The sequence below is a fragment of the Sylvia atricapilla genome, chromosome 10, assembly GCF_009819655.1.
Source record: "Sylvia atricapilla isolate bSylAtr1 chromosome 10, bSylAtr1.pri, whole genome shotgun sequence".
NCBI lineage: Eukaryota > Metazoa > Chordata > Aves > Passeriformes > Sylviidae > Sylvia > Sylvia atricapilla.
Genome location: NC_089149.1, coordinates 18585514 through 18603066, shown reverse-complemented (window position 1 = coordinate 18603066; position 17553 = coordinate 18585514). Strand labels below are relative to the sequence as shown.

The window sequence follows — 17553 nt, the reverse complement described above, 5'->3', positions numbered from 1 at the left end:
AGGATAGGTGAGTAATAGGAACTCCTGCTATCAGGGAGCAGAGCCACTGCTGCAGAGGACTGAGTGCTGCCCCTGCAGATGGGCAGAGCCTGCCCAGCAGCCTCCTGCCTCCCCATGTGTTGGCCCTGCTCTCCCCAGGGGGATTTTACTGTTGGCACAGACTCCCAGAGCAGTGCTGTCCTGAGAGCCGAAGGACAGCTCCCCTTTGTCAGGTGTGCTGCTCCACAGCCTCTCCTCAGCTACAGGCACCACCATTCCCTGCTGCCTTTGGAGCAAGCCCTGGAATCCACCTCTGTCCCAGCACTGCCAGTGAGGATGCCCAGAGGCTCCCACTGCAGCAGGAAAGCAAAGAGAACATAGACGCAGGATCAAGAAGCTCTGAGGAGCTTTGTGTACTTAGGAAAGTCTGGTTCTGTGACTGCTTTGGTGACACAACACCAAGCCCAGGCACCAGGGAAGTGGTGCAAAAGGAGAGAGGAAGGAAAATGTGCTGCCCTTTAGTAGCAGCCTACACTTCAGTTGTCTGCAAGTGGAAGCTCAGCTTCTCACAGCTGGTCTCAGCCATACTATGCAGTGCCCCTGGTGAGTCCAGAAAGGGCGGCAAGGGTGATCATGTGAGGATTTACTCTACAAAGACATTTGGTTTTTTGTGTGTGACTTCAGAGGAACCCATAGAGTCAGATGCAGAGAATTGCCTTTGTCAGCAGCCAAGGCAACCACACATGGCATTGACCCATGGATACTGCAGTCAGAAACTGACCCTAGTGAGACCTTAAACCTTTCAGTCTCACCCTTCCATGCACTTGAAACACCGAATATCAGGGTGCATGAGCCACAGGCACTTCGCACACTCACCCATTCACATGCCTCCTCAACTCCCTGGCCATTCCTATACCTGTTCTGCCTTAATGTTCATGTTGTCTCACTCCAGAGGGACTAAATATATTGATTATACACTGCTGTTTGCTGTCACGTTCAAGTGCTTTTGAAACATTAGGATGGATTCTCATGATACATTTTCATTAGCATGACAGTCCAGGGTATGCCTGAAGAAGTGTCCTTGTGCCATCTGCTCCTTACAGGAAAGGAACAAGCATGTGTGTGCCAGGAGCCTCCCAGCTGCCATGTGTGGTGCAGCCCCAGGCAGGCCCTGGCAAGCAAACAGGAGAAACTTTAAGCCCTGAGTCCTGTTAGGATACAGCTCCCACCAAGTCTGACATGATTCAAATTTGTTGCTGCTGCAGAGATAAAACTTCCCAACATTTATACCTTTTATCCAGATTCACACCTAACAAGAATCAAGCTCAAGGCTTAAAAAAAATACAAACGGACTTAGGTAAAGTACCAGCCTAAGTGCTGACTGCAGAGCTGAACAAAGCTACTGAACAAACCCCAGCCACAAAAGCTTGGGGACAGAAAGCCTGGACAAGCATCCTGGCAAAAAGAAGGTTGATCCCTGGGCACTTTGTACTGAGGAACAGGCACAGATTCTCCAAGCTCAGTGACAGAAACTTTCAAACAGGCAGCCTTCCATGTCTCAGCAGCCCAGCACAATTCAGGGTGACTTAGCAGTCCCAAAGACCAAAGAACTTCTTTTCCATTCATCAGGCCAAAAATGATGTTTTCATAGATTTGCTTAAGACCAGAAACAACCATTATTAACCTTTGGACTAACCCCTTGCACACATAAGCAGCTTATTTTTCTTTTGGAAGCAGTTGTTAAAATACCTCATGGTCAGTAATACCAAAAACACCTATATTTTTAAATAACTGAAGGATTTGCTGGTAGGAACAGTGACAGATCCCAAAGGGAGGCAGTGGCATCACAGAGGATTAAACAGGCAGCCTACCGTCGTAATATACCGGGAATGGAACTCTGGGGCATCCTTCAGGAACGTGAGGCCAGGATGCGTTTCCACCACATCCTGCAAGGTAAGAGGAAATGGAATGGAGTAGATTTTCTTCTCCTTTTAATGCTTAGAAGTTATTTGGTTTACAAACCAATACTTTTGCTTACTCTTGAAACTACTTGCAGCATTAACAATAAAACTGAAATCTTTTAATTTATCAAGGGAAACTTCGATTACAGTAATAGAATGCATTTGCTAGGCAATACGCACCTGGTGGGCCAGTTTGATTTACTTAAGGACAGAAAAACAAAGGAAGAGAGTTAGTGAGTAGATGAAAACTCATTTTCATTGAATGAGACAAAAATTAATTAGTTGACCATGCAACTATCTCCTGTCCAAGATTTTTGTTTTCTTCCATTCACTGAAGATATTAACATTTGTTAGAACTAGGTGCCAGAAATAAACATTCCTTGAGAAAGACTCCTATGTCCAATGAAAGCTCTGTGAGCCTCAGAATGCTTACAGATACAATTAATATTTTTCCAAAATTCACTTCGACTACCTGTGGAGATGCCTCTTTCTCAAGACCAGCTTTTTGTAAGTCAAACACTGGCTCACAATGCCAAATCTGCATGATTAAATCCATGGAGAAACTGCTCAGATCCTGAATGAATCAGGTTAGATCCTGTATGAATCAATGCCTGTGTAATATTTCTCCATGTCTGACTCCTCTACCCTTTAAAGGTGTTCCAAGTTCTGCTGTGCCTGTTCCATGCCATGGTGCCCTCAGGGGGTTGATGTACCCCAGTTTTGGGCAGTAGAATAGGATGTCTCAGATGGTGGTGCAAATCAGGGTAATTTTGCTGATCTCTGGCTGACTGACAGGACTGTGCATGCCTTGGATTGCACCAGCAGCTAAAGAGCAGAGCTGCAATCCACCAGGAAAGGCAGTGTGCCCAGTGGAGAAGAGATGAAGAGCAACATGAGAAAATTTACCCATCACAGCCCCAGTTCTGCTTGAGAGACAGAAACAGCCAGTGCAGACAAAAATCTTTCCCCAAAGCAGCATCTCCACACAGGTTTTACCCAGAGGGCAACACAGTGTGAGAAATCTAAGGATTTGTGGAAAAGATCAGAAAAAGTAAAACAGCTGATCAGAGGAGCAGGTGGATGTGATTTATAGACACCACAGAGAAGCCCTAAAGCTATCCAGAGTCTGCCTAAATGGCCACAAATAATTTTAAAAACTGCACTTTATTAAAAATTAATGAAAGAGAAAGAAAGAATGAAATGAGGATGAGCAGATTTAGCGTGAATATTAGGAAAAAAATAAGCAGTGAGATTTGTGCACGAGCAGATTTAGAGGCATATACAGAACAACTGGGACTGCAGAAATTCTGCCAAGACTTCCACGTGATACTGTGGAAGTAATATCACTAGTAGTCTGGCTAGACAAATTCAATTATAACTGTCTTGCCAAGCAACCTTTACAACTATCCCATTAAGCTTTTTATGTTGTGCTTGACTATCAACAGCAACAAGCATTTTTCCCAATATCCACATTGAGAAATGGGGCAAATTCCAGCATGGTTACCAGGCACTGATAAATATGAATCCAGACAAGAGACCAGTCCTCAGTGCTTTTAGCAGGATTTGCAGCTGGTTTGGCACTTCAGCACTTAAAAAGCTTATTTCTATTTCACTCCAAAATGAACCTCACCCAGGTGCTGTTCAAACCAAAGGTCTGCTCATCCTTGGTAAACATTTAATGGCATGGAAATCAAGAAGGTGCCAAGTGAAGGCAGCTCTGTGCCCACCCTGCAGAGCTGTGGCAGTACCTGGAGCAGCGGGATGAAGTCCTCCTGTTGCAGGCAGTCACAGCCAGGCTTCGCCAGAAGAGCAGTGAACCTGGAGGCATCGTCGTGGCAGCTCCGCAGGATCCTGCAGGAGAGGGGAGGAGTTACTCCCAGCCCGCCGGGAGCCCCGGGAGGGTCCCAAAGGCTGTGCTGAGAATCATGCAAATGCTGACCTCAGACTACCACCACCTCCTTCGAGGTCTTTCAGCTGCTGCACCAGGGCACCCAGCGGGGATTTTTTCCAGGTTAACACTGCTGCGGTAAAGCAGGTTTCTTACTAAGCAGAGTAAGTAACCTGACTCCAGCCAGTGCTGCAGGCTCACTCCAAGTGAACAGCACCAGCCCAGTGGGATGCCCCTCCAATGTAACCCTTCACTATACTGCAATATTTAGGGAGATCTCCAAACTACGGGGACTGAACATTCACCCAGAAAAATCACTTCTCGGAAAGAAAAAGGGCATCCCCTCTTAATTATGGCCCATCTGGAGCTGTGCATCAAAGCCATAGAGGATAGCCTAATGAAGGCATTAAGCAGGACTGAGTTTTTGGAGAAGTGTGTAAAGTCAGTCCTCTTTGGTTGACAGTGTGCATCTGACACACACCAGTTCTTGTCTCTGTCTTCTCACACAAAATACTGCACTGGCCAAAGGTATCACAGTTATGGGATTCACCCCAGAGAAACTCATGAAGAGAGGAACTCCATGCCATTTACCAACCACTGGTAACAGAACACAACATCTGCATATATAAAACACTATGTTGTTCACACAGTAGTAGGGAAACTTAGAAAACTACACTGTTTTCTTCACTAACTGTGGAAATACAAATGCACTGTAATTATTTACTGTGAGTGATTATTCACCACTTTCCTCAAAGAGTACTGAACTGGCTGTAGTTCTCCAGCAGAGATCACACTAACTTGTTCCCTGCTAATTCTGGCCTCATCAATCTTGGAAAGGCAGACTTTAAAAAAAAAAAAAAAAAAAAAAAAAAAAAAAAAAAAAAAAAAAAAAAAAAGGGTTATTTCAATTAAGCAAAAAATTATTTAGCAATCCTGTTGGCTGCACATTCTTATCATGGTAACTGTCAATTAACAGAAAGAGGTGCTAATGTTTTAGCTTAAAAAAAGTCTGGCACATTAAGATAAATCCCAAAGCCCTGTTTTAGCCACAAAGAAAAAGATCTGACATTCAGAAGGGTTTTATATTGAGCAATTCCTATAGACTTTACAGGCAGTGAAGGTGGCATTTTGAGAAGACACCTACTTAGTCACCTGCTAAGAAAATTGAAAATAGGCTTCAGCAACTAAAGACACCTGGTTTAAAGTTACACCTCTGTTCACATATCTGCATCTGAACTTTATCAGAAATACTACATTTCTTCTGGTTTTCAGCTTTCCAGCAAAGATTTTCTAACTGTCAGAGGGGAAGAGGAAGGGATAAAAAAGCACATCTTTCAAAAAGAGCAATTATGTGAGGAAAGCATACAAAGCTTGGCTTGGAAATGGGGTAGTTAAAAAGATACAGAAGAAGGACATGACCACAGTCTGCAAATATCTGAAGGATGTGAAAATCAGAGAAGTGAAAACGTGGTATCATACATTAGGGATTAATTAGAAGTAATTGGAGGAACCTATGGAAGGAAAATATATTGTCTGTGTCAAGACAAACTTAGAGATCACAGTCACCCCTAACATTTTTGTAATTTTGCCAGGGTAAATAGAAGCTGTTTTGACAACATCATCACAGGAAATACTTTGGGAATTCAGGGTTAAAGGCTACGTCAAGAATCTGAAGAGCAACCATTAAGTATAAAAATTAGAACTTTCTCTGGAGAGGAGATGGAGACGCTGTTCAGGTGTTTCACAAAGTAGACTAAAGCCTGAACTGCCCTGGAGGGAAAAAGATTAGGCGAGAGAACAAGTCTGCTCCATGTCAGAGCTGACTCCAAGCACAACGCATCCATCCAGAGAGCTCTCCCTTTCCAGAGTGTGGACTGTGTCAAACCCCCACAGGTGAATTCAACAGCTTACTTGGGTAAGGTATTAACTATTAAAGCTCCCAGGATACCAGGCTGTACGATGATGCTTATTTCCACATTCCTCTTTCTGTCCTGTAACACTGTCACACACCTCCTCTACCAATTCCCAAATGGAACTTGCTTAGTGCACCAGTGCAAAGCAGTAAGAGTGGGCACAAATATACCCCAAATCCACAGACAACTATCAGGTATATCAGAATAGCTGACATTTCTGGGGAGCTTGTAGATATATTTTATACACCAATTAACTCAAAACATCTTAGTATCTATACAATTATTTCCAAGTTTGTGGATGTCACACGGAAACAAGTGTTCAGAGAGTTTGGTGGGAAAAAAGCTTAAGCTGTTGGAGATTTTTAGGCCACATAAAGAAGAGAAAAATTGTTTGAAAAGTCCAGTGGAAAAGAAGGAAAAAAACAAAATACTTGTATGGCAGGCTGATCTCTTCTTCCAGGAAGACTTTTGCATTTGCTATACTCACTTTCTCCACATGGACACAAAGGAGTGCACAGAGACACGTCCTGTCCTCTCTCCCCCCGATGCACTGAAGAGAGCTGCTTTCCAGTAGAGTGGGCAGCCACAGATCTGCAAGGAAAAACCAGGGCAAGGAGGAATACAAAAGCAGTCCCAAGAGAAACCTGCTTGTTTACACACCAGATTCACCACTGAGACTTTACATAAGGGAAATAAAGCAGTAATGGCTTTCTGACTCACCTATGTGCCATTTGCTGCATGACAAGGTTGAGAATTCACTCATAATTTTGTACTTTGTCATGTGCCTTTTCACGTGGCTGAGAAACACGTCCTCTCAGGCTAGGAAAAAGATCTGGACTACTCAGGCTCTTAAGCTTTGTCTGAACTGTTTAGCTCAATTCCCTAGGAAGTGGAGTGGAGAGACAAGCACCTCCTTCCAGAGGGACACTCACACCAGCTACCCCACCATGATAGAGGAGGGTCCCATTCTCATATGGGATGACCTCTCACAGGCAGCAAGGGAACCTCAAGTCCAATTACAGACAATTAATGAGTAAATGCCTAAAGGTGAAGTAAATCCCGCAATTTTCAGTGCAGTGCCTTCCACCCAGCACAGTTCATTTCTTCCAACATTGCAATATCTCAGCAGGGGAACACAAAAATGAAAGCACATATGGAAAGAGACTGACTCCAGCCATAGGACTCCCTGACCAATACTTTTGAACCAGCCTCTGCAGAAGCTGCTGGCTGTCAATGGCAGTCCACGAAAGCTCTGGCATTGTGGACTCTCTAAGGCCCTGGCAAAGCAGGCTTGCAAATGGTGTCACACATTCAGTTGCTCACACTGTCAAGCACCTCCTCTTTACCACAAAGACTTTTCCAGCCACTGACCTGAGTCCAGACAAGTTATCAGAATATCCAAAAACACTGGCTTTGGAGGGAGCGCAGGTTCAAACCAGATTCTGACTTAAGCCAGATCCAGGCAAGAAGAATGTTACAGCAAATAGAAGCAGGAATATTTTGAAGAAACACTTGAGGCATCATTTCTGCCACAAAGCCTCTTTCATGTCTTCTGTTAAGCAGAACTACCCTGCAAGTCCATTCTCAGCTTCTTGTCCACACCCGTATGTTTCTTTGAGAATCTTAATCAGCCCAAGAACTGCTTTTGGATTTATCCATTTCTGTGTCAGGGAGCTGTGCTTCTACAGCTGTTTGGCTCCTCTGAGGAAAGAATTCCTTTTATTTTTTGTTGTTTTCTTTGTGCAGCTGGTTTTGAAGCATTTATTTCAGAGCTCCAAATGGCACCACTGTCAATAATCCCATGGAACAGAACCCAGCCTTACAATAACTAAGTGGCAAAGAGCACATCCGTGTAGAGACCAGATGGAAAGGCAGAAGTCTCTTCTGCACCACCTTCCTGCTTTTCACTGTTCAAACATTTTTTTGGTCAAGCAAATATTTCTTATTTATATTTTCAGAGCAGGTTTACAAATAATGTGACTGGATTCCTTTTAAAACAAAGAAAACCAACCTAGTCTCTCCTTTCAGGAAAACCTTCCTTCTTGCAAAATAAGTGCTGCTCTTGGAGAGAGCATCTTGCTCAGTTTACAGTGCCAGAGACTCATTCAGGGCAAGCTGATCATCCAGGATGTGTCTGATTAATGCCGGGCTTAGATCAGCAGCACTACAAACTGCAGCTGAAGGAGAGGGACATCTGCAGGGTGCTCCCACACAAGTGCTGTGTGCTGTGCCCCGAAGGCAGAACTCATCACCAGCTGTCCCACCTGCTTCGTGGATACTGAATGTGGACGGCTTAGGGGCTGGAGCTGACTGGACATTTCCCCTTTCCCTGTCCAGAGAGCTGGAGGTTGGAAGCTGCTTCCTCACACAAAACTGCAATAGCACCTACAGTTGATGCTAGCTGAGCAGGACAGCTACAAAAAGCCACAAAAAGGGCAGCTGACACTACCTGAAGCCACAGAGACAGACAAGTTTCCGCCTCAGAGTTTCTCAACCTTCTGGGCAGAAATATGAGGAATAGAGAAACAAAAATGCAGTTTGTATATGCTAAGAAAGCTTAGAGAACTGCTTCATAAATCAAAGTAAGAACAAACACACACATCTGATGTGACAATCAGCAAACTGAGCTCATTTTTGTTTACTATTATCTAAATCTAAACAAAAAAACTTCAGATCAAAAGGATAATATGGGGTTTTTTCCCTCCAACAGTTGTGAGATAGACTGAAACTAAAACAGTGTATCTCTCCCGAAATTAGAAACCTAAAGAATAGAATCAAAGAATCATTTAAGGTTGGACAAGACCTCCAAGCCCATCAGTGGTTACCTTAGCAATTTTCCCCATTTCACAGATGTTTGCTTTCTCATCTTCAAACTCTGTGAAAGCCTCTTCAATCCTGGCAATGATTTCTTCATGGTTAGTGCAGACGTTTGGGAGTCCTTTAGGGAAGTAGAAACGTGGAATGTTTATGGGCACAGGGGTACTGCTGGTGGCTTTATTCACAGGCAGAGGAGTGCAAGTGCTAACCACAGGCTGCAGGGGGGCTGGGGATGAAGTTCCTGCCTTCTTCTCTTGTTTACTTTGAGCCTGAAAATACAATGAATAACAAACACATTTTAACATCATGGTACACCGAGCAGAAAAAAATAGTTTGTTCTTCCAGTGATTAGGAGAAAATTAAGGCCCACCAACAATTAAATTATGGCACAGGGATAAAAATGCATTTTAAATAGGCAATTAAAAATTTCTGCATTACAAACCAGTGTGAGTTTAGGATATGTCACACCTGCTTTTATGCCATTTCTGAGTATTTTACATATCTAGCTGTGGATCATGATTTCCTGTTGAGTCACAGGAGAACACATTCTGCAACTCAGTGATACCACAAACAAGGACAATGCTTTTTCTTCTCTTGCTGGTGTTGGTCTTGTCATTCTGCCCCACGAACAACAAAGTATCTGCTCTTTAGTATTTCCCCTCCGAACCAGAGCACCCACCCACACAAACGGCTTGCCTAAAGTATGAGTAAGCTTACATTCAAACAAGGACATTTTCTATCTCTTGGGAACATAATTCGTTTTGCCAAAGTACTGCTTCAGAGATAAATTAAGAAAAGATTTTGAAGACTTCCTTCTCAGTTTCAGCAAGCCTTTTATTCTGTGCCAAACTTAAAGAGTCCCAGACCTGATTTTGTCAAAGGTACTAAGCACTGGTAAATCAATTTTTCCATCAGGAATTAGGAGCAGCCAGCAGAGAGTCATTAGGCACTCACATGATGTCTTTTCCTCATTCCCCTCCTGTCTGTAAGGAACATATGGCTGATATGGTGATCCCCACTGGATCCCCTCTCCAATGGATCTCTAGTTCTAGCTCTACATCACAGGCAGCACTTGTATTTAAGTACACAATGAGACCCTAAACCAGGGAACTTTTCAGACATAGGAGGGAACATTTTTTAAACTTTGACAAGTAACTACAGTATAAACTGAAAAATCAGCTGCTGAAATGGGGGGGATGAAGAATTCCCTGCTCCCCCACAAAGACACTCTTTCTTGAGAAAAGGCAACAGGCTTTCCCATTGCACAATGGTTCCAATGCAAGAGTTTTATTAATGTAACAACATATGTGATAAGGCTCAGAAGGCAACAGTGAAGTAAATACAGCTGCAACTTTCAGTTTGTTTATTCTAACCGTTTCAAAACAAAATGGTTTCAGGATAAAGCAGCCAAGTCTGAGTCCACTAAATGCAGAAGAATGTATATGATGAACTGACTTTGCCTTATTATTTTCTATAAACTTGGAGCCTCTTTCTTAACACATACTGAATCTCCAAATTAGCCACAGATTTGCTTTCAATAAGGTAAAGAAGTGAAAATTGTAAAACATTCTTTAAGCATTACTTTTACCTGCAGCTTATAATACTTTATAATACTTTATATTCATCAGAGACCCATGAAAGGAGAGAGAAGGATTTTCCTCCTCTTCACTCCTCTGCTTCATGGCTCTTTCTTTAAATGGGAGGAGCTCTTTCTTCTCCCAAATGCTGCCCCATTTCAAGAGCAGGAACACCGGCACACACATTCCACCAGGCAGAGCACACTTTTGTCTTTAACTGCTCTGTACAGAACACATCAACCTGGAGCTTGGGGTTCTTCAAGTTGTCTTCCCCTCTGTCTTGCTGCACAGAAAAAGCTGGAGATCATTTTCAGCCTTCAGTATTTCTATCAGTACCAGTATTCAGAGTTTGAACAGCTCTTAATCTTTGGAGAGCCAGCCTGATTGCCAAGACCTGTCCTCCTTCAGACATTGCACGTCTTGGTGTCTGCCCCTGAGTGATGCTGGAGCCCAGAGGCTCCGGGAGCTCCTGGGGCTCACGAGTGCTGGAGGAGGGTGAGCATCAGCCCTGGTCACTCTGTCCTGCAGTAGGACAATGCAGGTAATCTTGAGGTGGTGGCAGAGCTTAAGCTGGGGAGAGCTGGACCATCACTTTGGGAGCACAGTTCACCGGGTTAAGTAAAAGACAACCCTTCTCCTGGCTTCCTCCTGCCCTTTCCTCAGTGGAGCACCAAAAGCAAAGCCCACACCAAGTGAATGTGTGTGGGGAGGGAGCACCTGGCCCCAGCCCAGGGATCATACAAATCACTACTTCTGCTTTTACCATCTGCTCTCACCCTGCCCAGCCAGGGGCTTCTCCAGCCAGCACCTCGCTCTGCTCAGGAGTTTCCCCTCTCTGGATCCCAGCAGAGGGGAAGTCCCTGCTGGTCTCTCACAGCACCATATTCATACAAACAATGCAAAGCTGGAAAACGTCGAGGCGCCAACTGCAGCCACTTGACTTCTATAATAGGACTTCACATCAGTTTGCTGGAAGGCCACTTCTCACAAACAGGTTTATTGCTCCCTAATCTCTTCAGGACACACAGGCACTCCCAGCTGCCAGCACTGGGAGGAACAAAGAGAAATTACTCAAACTTCATGAAAAGCTCCACAAACCAAGATGTTCTTTCAAAGGAGACTGACTTTTCACTTACTTCCCTTACTATACATGGGAATGATAAAATTGTATTTTTGTTTTCTTGGAAGGTGAAGAGAAGCCCCAAGTAGAGCACAACAGCACTGGGCCATTTTCCTCCCCTTCTGCATTTTACACACATCCTGACATGGCACACAGCCTGAGCTGACCGTGCTGGAACACAACTCACCCCCTCTGCCCAGGTCTCCACCTCCCAAAATTCTGAGCAACTCCTCTGCCTCCAGGTACTTCCAGAGCCAGCAATGCTCAGTACCAGCTCACACAAGCCAGGACCACAGAGAATGTATTAATTTCCTGATCCACATCCACCACACAAGGCAGAAGGACAGACACCTACAGGAGGAATACAGGGAACTCTGCTGGGCTTTGAAGGAGAGAGCCACTCACAGGATCCCAGCTGACTTTCCCCAGTAAGTCTGACTCACTCACTCCTGCTCAGTCCAAGCCAAACTAAGAGCAAGCATTGCTTAGGGATAGCTGCTTTTCACATTCTGCCTCAGAAACAGAAAGACAATTTTTGAACTTTATCTTCTGCCTTCTCATATAAGAAATGAGCTGTCCATGACACAAAGAGAAAAAAATGAGTGGCAACTAGTCCTTGAGGATTTTGTTCCCTAGAACAACCTCACAAATTAATACTCTGGGATGGATATAACCAGAGGCAAACCACTATGGGTACAAGAAGAAGTTAATTACAACCTTTTGTGGAAAAAAAAAAAAAATTAAGAAAGTGGTATGATGGGAAATTCTGTGGAAATTCCTTGTAAATAAACAGTTTCTTATTGCAAAAAATTAGCCTTAAATTCTGTTTGCCTAGCAGAACACACTTCTCCAACAGGGATGTGCATTTTCAGAGAGGACAACTAAGAAAGGAAACAACAAATACTCTAATAAATCTTTTCGCTTAGTTACAATAACTAGCAGATAAACTTTTTTTTTTCCTTTTTTTGCTCAAGGGAAAGGTGAGAATAAAGGCCATCTTTAAATACCACTCTGTAGCATTCTGTAATTTACCCTAACTAAAATCTGTCCATCCACTGTATCACCTTCTGCCAGCCATACAATTTATTTACAGGCAGACAAAAATAGTGACATGTGTGTTATAAATAAACCAGACAGAACCACAGCCTCATTGTAGCTACACAAACAAAGTACAGACTAAATCTCTGCCATCCCAGTCTCCCAGGGATGTGCCAGTCCTAGCAGAAAACTCCGTGGAAGGAAGCAGTATCACATCAAATGCTCAAGTTCCTTCTACTTCTTCCCTCTGGTCCTAGGCTCCAACAGAGGGTCCTAGATAATATTTTTACCAGTTTCTTGTTTTATTTCCAAACGGGATATTGTAATCCTCTCTTCTAGGGTACAATGACTCAGCCTGGGTTCTCGCAGTCCACAGTGCTGACTTAATGTCTCCTTTCATTTTTCATAGTTCCTGCCTTCCTGATGCCTGATGGTACCTGGACACAAGCCACCCTCAAAGCTCATCAGTTCTCCAGCACTGGTTTGTATCTCTAGCCCAAGACTTTCTTTTTCTCGAAGCCCTTTCCCATCAATGAACTTTCTGCTGCCTCTTTCTTACCCATTTCTAAGGACAGCAAGAACAAAAGCTCATCTGCACATGGCTCCAAACATCACAGAGCTAGGAGAAAATGCATTTCTGGAGAGAATATTTTCTTCTAGGAAACAAACTCACCAGCAGAAACAAAGTACAGCCACAGCAAAACAGAAATGAAAACAAACTCTACCTAAGCAACTCAGAAACCCAGAAGGACTTAGGTGGGAGTAAACACAGTGCTAATTGTAAGGCTGGATCAAATTCCTCATGGCCTTATCCAGTTGAGTTTTGCAGAGGTCTCACACACCTCTGCTGACAAGTGTGCCTACAGACATGGCCCTCAGCACCAGTTCAGGCTGGGAACCCACTGGCTGAGCAACAGTCCTGCAAAAAAGGGCTTGTGGAGGGGATGGAGTGCACAGGCTGAGCATGAGCGATTATAAATAAGGCAAATGATGTCCTGGACTGCCTTAGGAGTAAGGCCCAGAAAACAGGGGAAGTTATCTCTCTGTCTGACACTAGTGAGGCTGCATCTGGTTCCTGGGACCAGTTTTGGGCCTTAATTTCAAAAAAGTGATGAGAAGAGATCAGCCAGAGATGTAAAGGAGGGAAATCTGGGATCAGGATCAGGCAGCAGGAGACACTGAGGGCAGCCCAAGGACTAAACACAGCCTGCAGCCTTAGAATGGCACTTACAGTGACAATGGAACCAAACTGCAGCTTGGGAGGGTTAGGCTGGAGGACACTGAGGGAAGTACAGCCTGTGAGAGGTCAGTCACCAAGAGGGGCTGGCAAATCCCTGCCCTTGGGGAAAGGCAGTGCAGATGTGACCCAGTGTTAGAAATAGTATTCCTACAAGTGAAATGCTGGATTAGGGACTTCTCTTCCTCCCAGCACTGCTATGGGAGGCTCTCTGATCCCTCCATAAATAGCCCTGCAAAGGATAAGCACAAGAACTGAAATTTCCAGCTCCTGAGGTAAAGTTTACCAACACCTGTCTCCCCTGCCTTCCTGACCAACATCTATGTGTTCCACAAAGCACTTCTCATTCACTTCTCTGCTCCCTATCACAAACTTTTCACCTGCCAGCACTTCTGTTTTCTTACTGGGCCCAGTTGCCTCTACTCAGCTCATCCCAGGCTCCAGGTATAGCCTCACAAGGCACAACATTTAACTAAACCCCACTGCTGCCACGTGGGAGAAGTCCCATCCCTGCCCTCCACCTCCAGAGGTCCACTGTCACTCTGGGAACCAATTTAACCCACTTGCAAAGGCAGCAAACAGACTTGGCTTTGTTGCTGGATGATATTCTACCGTGTTATGAATTAAGCCAGCTCACAGAAAGACCTGTGGGGCCCAGGGCAAGAGAAGGGTGGCACACGGTGAGGAGGTAGCAAGGAAAAAAGAAAAAGACCATCTTTTTTGAATACTGCAAGTGGCCACTGTAGTATTTCACTTGCCTTGAACCAGCAGCCCCAGAGCAGTCATTCCCAAAGCATTCAGCAGCGAAACTGTTCCTGCTTCAGACCAAGCCTCGTCCATTTTTCCAGCTGCTCTACCCGGAGGTCTCATCCCCCTCTGCAAACCCTACCCCGGTTATCTCCTTAGTGAGCAGACTAACCCTGGAGAGGGAATTTAGCTGTGCTCTGGTTCCGGACAGTCTCTCCAAACTGCTCGGCCCCGCCCAAGCCATTACTGCACATTATTACCTCACCCAATTCTCCCCCAGGGAGTGAAAAACACACGTTCCAGAGATTAACCTCTGAGATGTACTTTAACCTGTCACCAGAACGCATGAAAAAATGTGCCACAATATGTTTTGGAGCAATTTTAATGCTGTTTCTTAGGAAACAGCTGCACTGCTCCTCATTTCAACTTTTTAACTTCCTCACTGGGTAGGTCACCCATTATTTAAATATAAATAAAGCTCAAGATGGGCCAATTTCAGCAAATAGTGAACCCTCTAAATCTGGAGTGACTACATGTCCATTTGGTGTCCCAGCACATCCAATCTTTTGTCAGTTGCTCCAGAGAGCGAGTACAGCAGCTGGGATTTACCAAAAACATACAGCTGTGATACAATTTCCACTTCTGCAGCGTCTTTTCCAGCCTAAACGATTCTATTATCTCCTTCAGCCACAGCCCAGAAAGGGTAGGAAACAGCACAAAGAAGCACCTTGGGATGGTAAAATCATAAAAACCAAAGCCAAGTAGGCTGGTGTGCACAGATTTGTACAGTTCACAGCAGAACGTCGTGGTTCTCCCAACATGCAACAACAAACATTCAGAGCAATCACACAAAAAAATCTCACAGAAAGTACTTAAGTCTTACAATGCTTCTCCCCATTATTAAATCACTGTCCTTGCTGTTAATTTCCCCCCTTGTTTACAAAGACATTTAAACTCTGCAATCTAAGCCTGGAAGGTTTATTTTTAAACCTGCTGGTATCTAGCTGCAAATAACTTTCTGCAAATAGACACGCCTAGGGGGGACACAGATTGATTCTCTGACCCAATAAAAAAATATAGGAAAAAAAAAAAAAAGATAAAGAAATGCCGAGTGTCCAAACCTGGGCCTGCTGGAAGGCCTTGAGCCGCCTCTTGAATCGAGATGGAAGAACAAAGTCACAGCCCTTGGCAAGGAAAGCTAGCTCCCCTCCCAGATCTGGGTCCCTCCGCAGAGAACTCTCCTTGATCATCATCCTGGGCAGCTCCTAAGCAGATGTTGACCTTTCCAGGAGGGGCACGGGCACTCTGTAGGAGACCACGTCAAGACCAGCACGTTGCTTTCTTGGTTTTGATTTTTTACAGGCAAAAAATGACCAATGGCTTCAACATATTATGTCTTCTCTCTCTTCACATGGACAACATCTAGCAATTTTATGTCACTCCTGAAGCCAGAGCTCCCTATTTTAACCAATATTCAAAGTGTCTTTCAGTACCACCAGGATCTTCTGCTTTCTTGTAATACTTTAATTGAGAAACATGATCTACAAGTGAATCTATTTCCCTGCTGGCTACATGACAGACAATCTGTCCTTGGCTTGTAATAGGCCAGGGGTGACACAAGAAAGGAAGCACCCACCACCACTACCAAGAGCTCTAAAATTAGATACTCTGCAGAATGGCTAAATATACCATCTTCCCCAATAGTTCTTACTCTGTGTGCTCCAGTGCTGAGACCCGAGGGGCACCCCTGGGTCAGCTGGGCTCAGCGAGAGTTAAACGAGGCTCAGCCAAGGGCCCTGCCTGTGGGATGGCAGTGGTTTGAGGTCCCTGCTGCTGAGGTGATGAAGCAGAGGAGCACAATTAGTTCCCACTCTTGACTGAAGGCTGTAATTTTCAAAAAACATCATTTTTTCTTTCCTGCTGGAAAAAGCAAATCATCTAGTTCCTTTAATGCCAAGCAAGCACATAAGGATGATCTTGGATAATAAACTCAGTCATTCCCAAGCAGCTCTTAAGGAAACAGTTTCCTAAAGACATCAAAATGCATCATTCTTGTTATTCACTTTCCCCTTAACTCTCACCAGGCAAAGGCAAAGCAATTCTCAGGGGACAATAGTCTACTTTTCCTCTGCACAACTTGGAGCAAGCAGACTTCAAACCCTTGCTCTAACTTTGTCTAGGCTCTTAGAAGTATGTTCTCTCCCTCTTATCTTAAGAATGGTGCTGAACAAGGGCCTAAATCCAATTCTTCCCACACAAAAGAGTCCCATGGATTGCTTCCCTTACTTGACAGTAAAACGTGAGCCACTCTGCCAGGACGCTGTCAGAGTTCAGTAGCACAGAAGAACACCCAATTTTGAGCTAGCAGGGCTTGCTCTCATCAAGGTATTGCATTTGAAATGCAAAGATCTCAGTGAGCCTCACAACAGAAAGCTTTTATTGGACGTATGCCTCTGATGTCTTTTCCTGGGTTCCTGTAGAAAGGCCTAAGTTAACATGAAGCCCAAATGAGCACAAAGCCTAACAGTGGCACAAAGAGGATGAGGATGAAAAAATAACCTCCGAAAAGAAAAAGGCAGGCAGGAATGTTTGTAGTGGAACTGCCACCAAATAAAGGATACACAGATGCATATGCAACACATTTGGAACAAATTTGGTTTTTCTCACTCTGACAATTTTTTCTAAACATTAAGGTAATACCTAAAGAGCCCATGGGGCTGCACTGTACTGGGAGTGTTGCAGATCTCATGCAGCAGCATGTCAGGAGGTGATTTATTGTGAATCATCTGTGGCAAGTGATGAATTACTTCATGTTCTGCTTACAGCTTGCAGAGGAAATGAAGCCCAAGGAACCCCTCTGACCTCCAGCTGCATCCAGACCAGCTAGAGAGACCTTTGACAGACGTATGCATTAAAGAGACACACTAATCTGGCAGCCACTAGTTTCGACTTCAAAAACCCAGCACAGCCAAGTACTTTGCATGCTCAAATTAATGAGTCACAAAGGATCTCAGAAATTTCAGACGTTTTTACTGATGGCTTGAAAAAACGCAAGTAATCCATAGGAAGGCTCACTGTGTCTGTCTTCCAGTGGTTTGGAATAGCAGGTTTCTAGCGTGCTACTTCCTAGCCTCAAAACACACAAGGTGGGTATAAATAAAGATATAAATATACAGTTCTATGAGAAATTGACAGTAAGAGAACCTTGTTTCAACAGCTTCAAAGTCAACTGGACAAAACCCACAGCAGAAAAGTCTGCTCTCAACAGCAAGACCA

General features: G+C 44.2%; 1 protein-coding gene across 2 annotated transcripts in view; it reads right to left on the bottom strand.

Annotated features, from left to right (window-relative positions):
• PPP2R3A (protein phosphatase 2 regulatory subunit B''alpha) overlaps positions 1-17553 on the bottom strand; it is a 50230-nt gene that overhangs the window by 14830 nt on the left and 17847 nt on the right. Inside the window, exons 1-5 of one of the 2 annotated variants that reach the window (XM_066326189.1) lie at positions 15399-15803; positions 8567-8827; positions 6229-6332; positions 3689-3791; positions 1851-1925 (exon numbers count right to left, since the gene is read on the bottom strand). In XM_066326189.1, coding sequence (XP_066182286.1) covers positions 1851-1925; positions 3689-3791; positions 6229-6332; positions 8567-8827; positions 15399-15530 — 675 coding nt within the window. In that variant the 5' untranslated portion in view covers positions 15531-15803. Of the gene's footprint in view, positions 1-1850; positions 1926-3688; positions 3792-6228; positions 6333-8566; positions 8828-15398; positions 15804-17553 lie in introns of those variants that run through there. The other variant, XM_066326188.1, reaches the window with a different exon arrangement.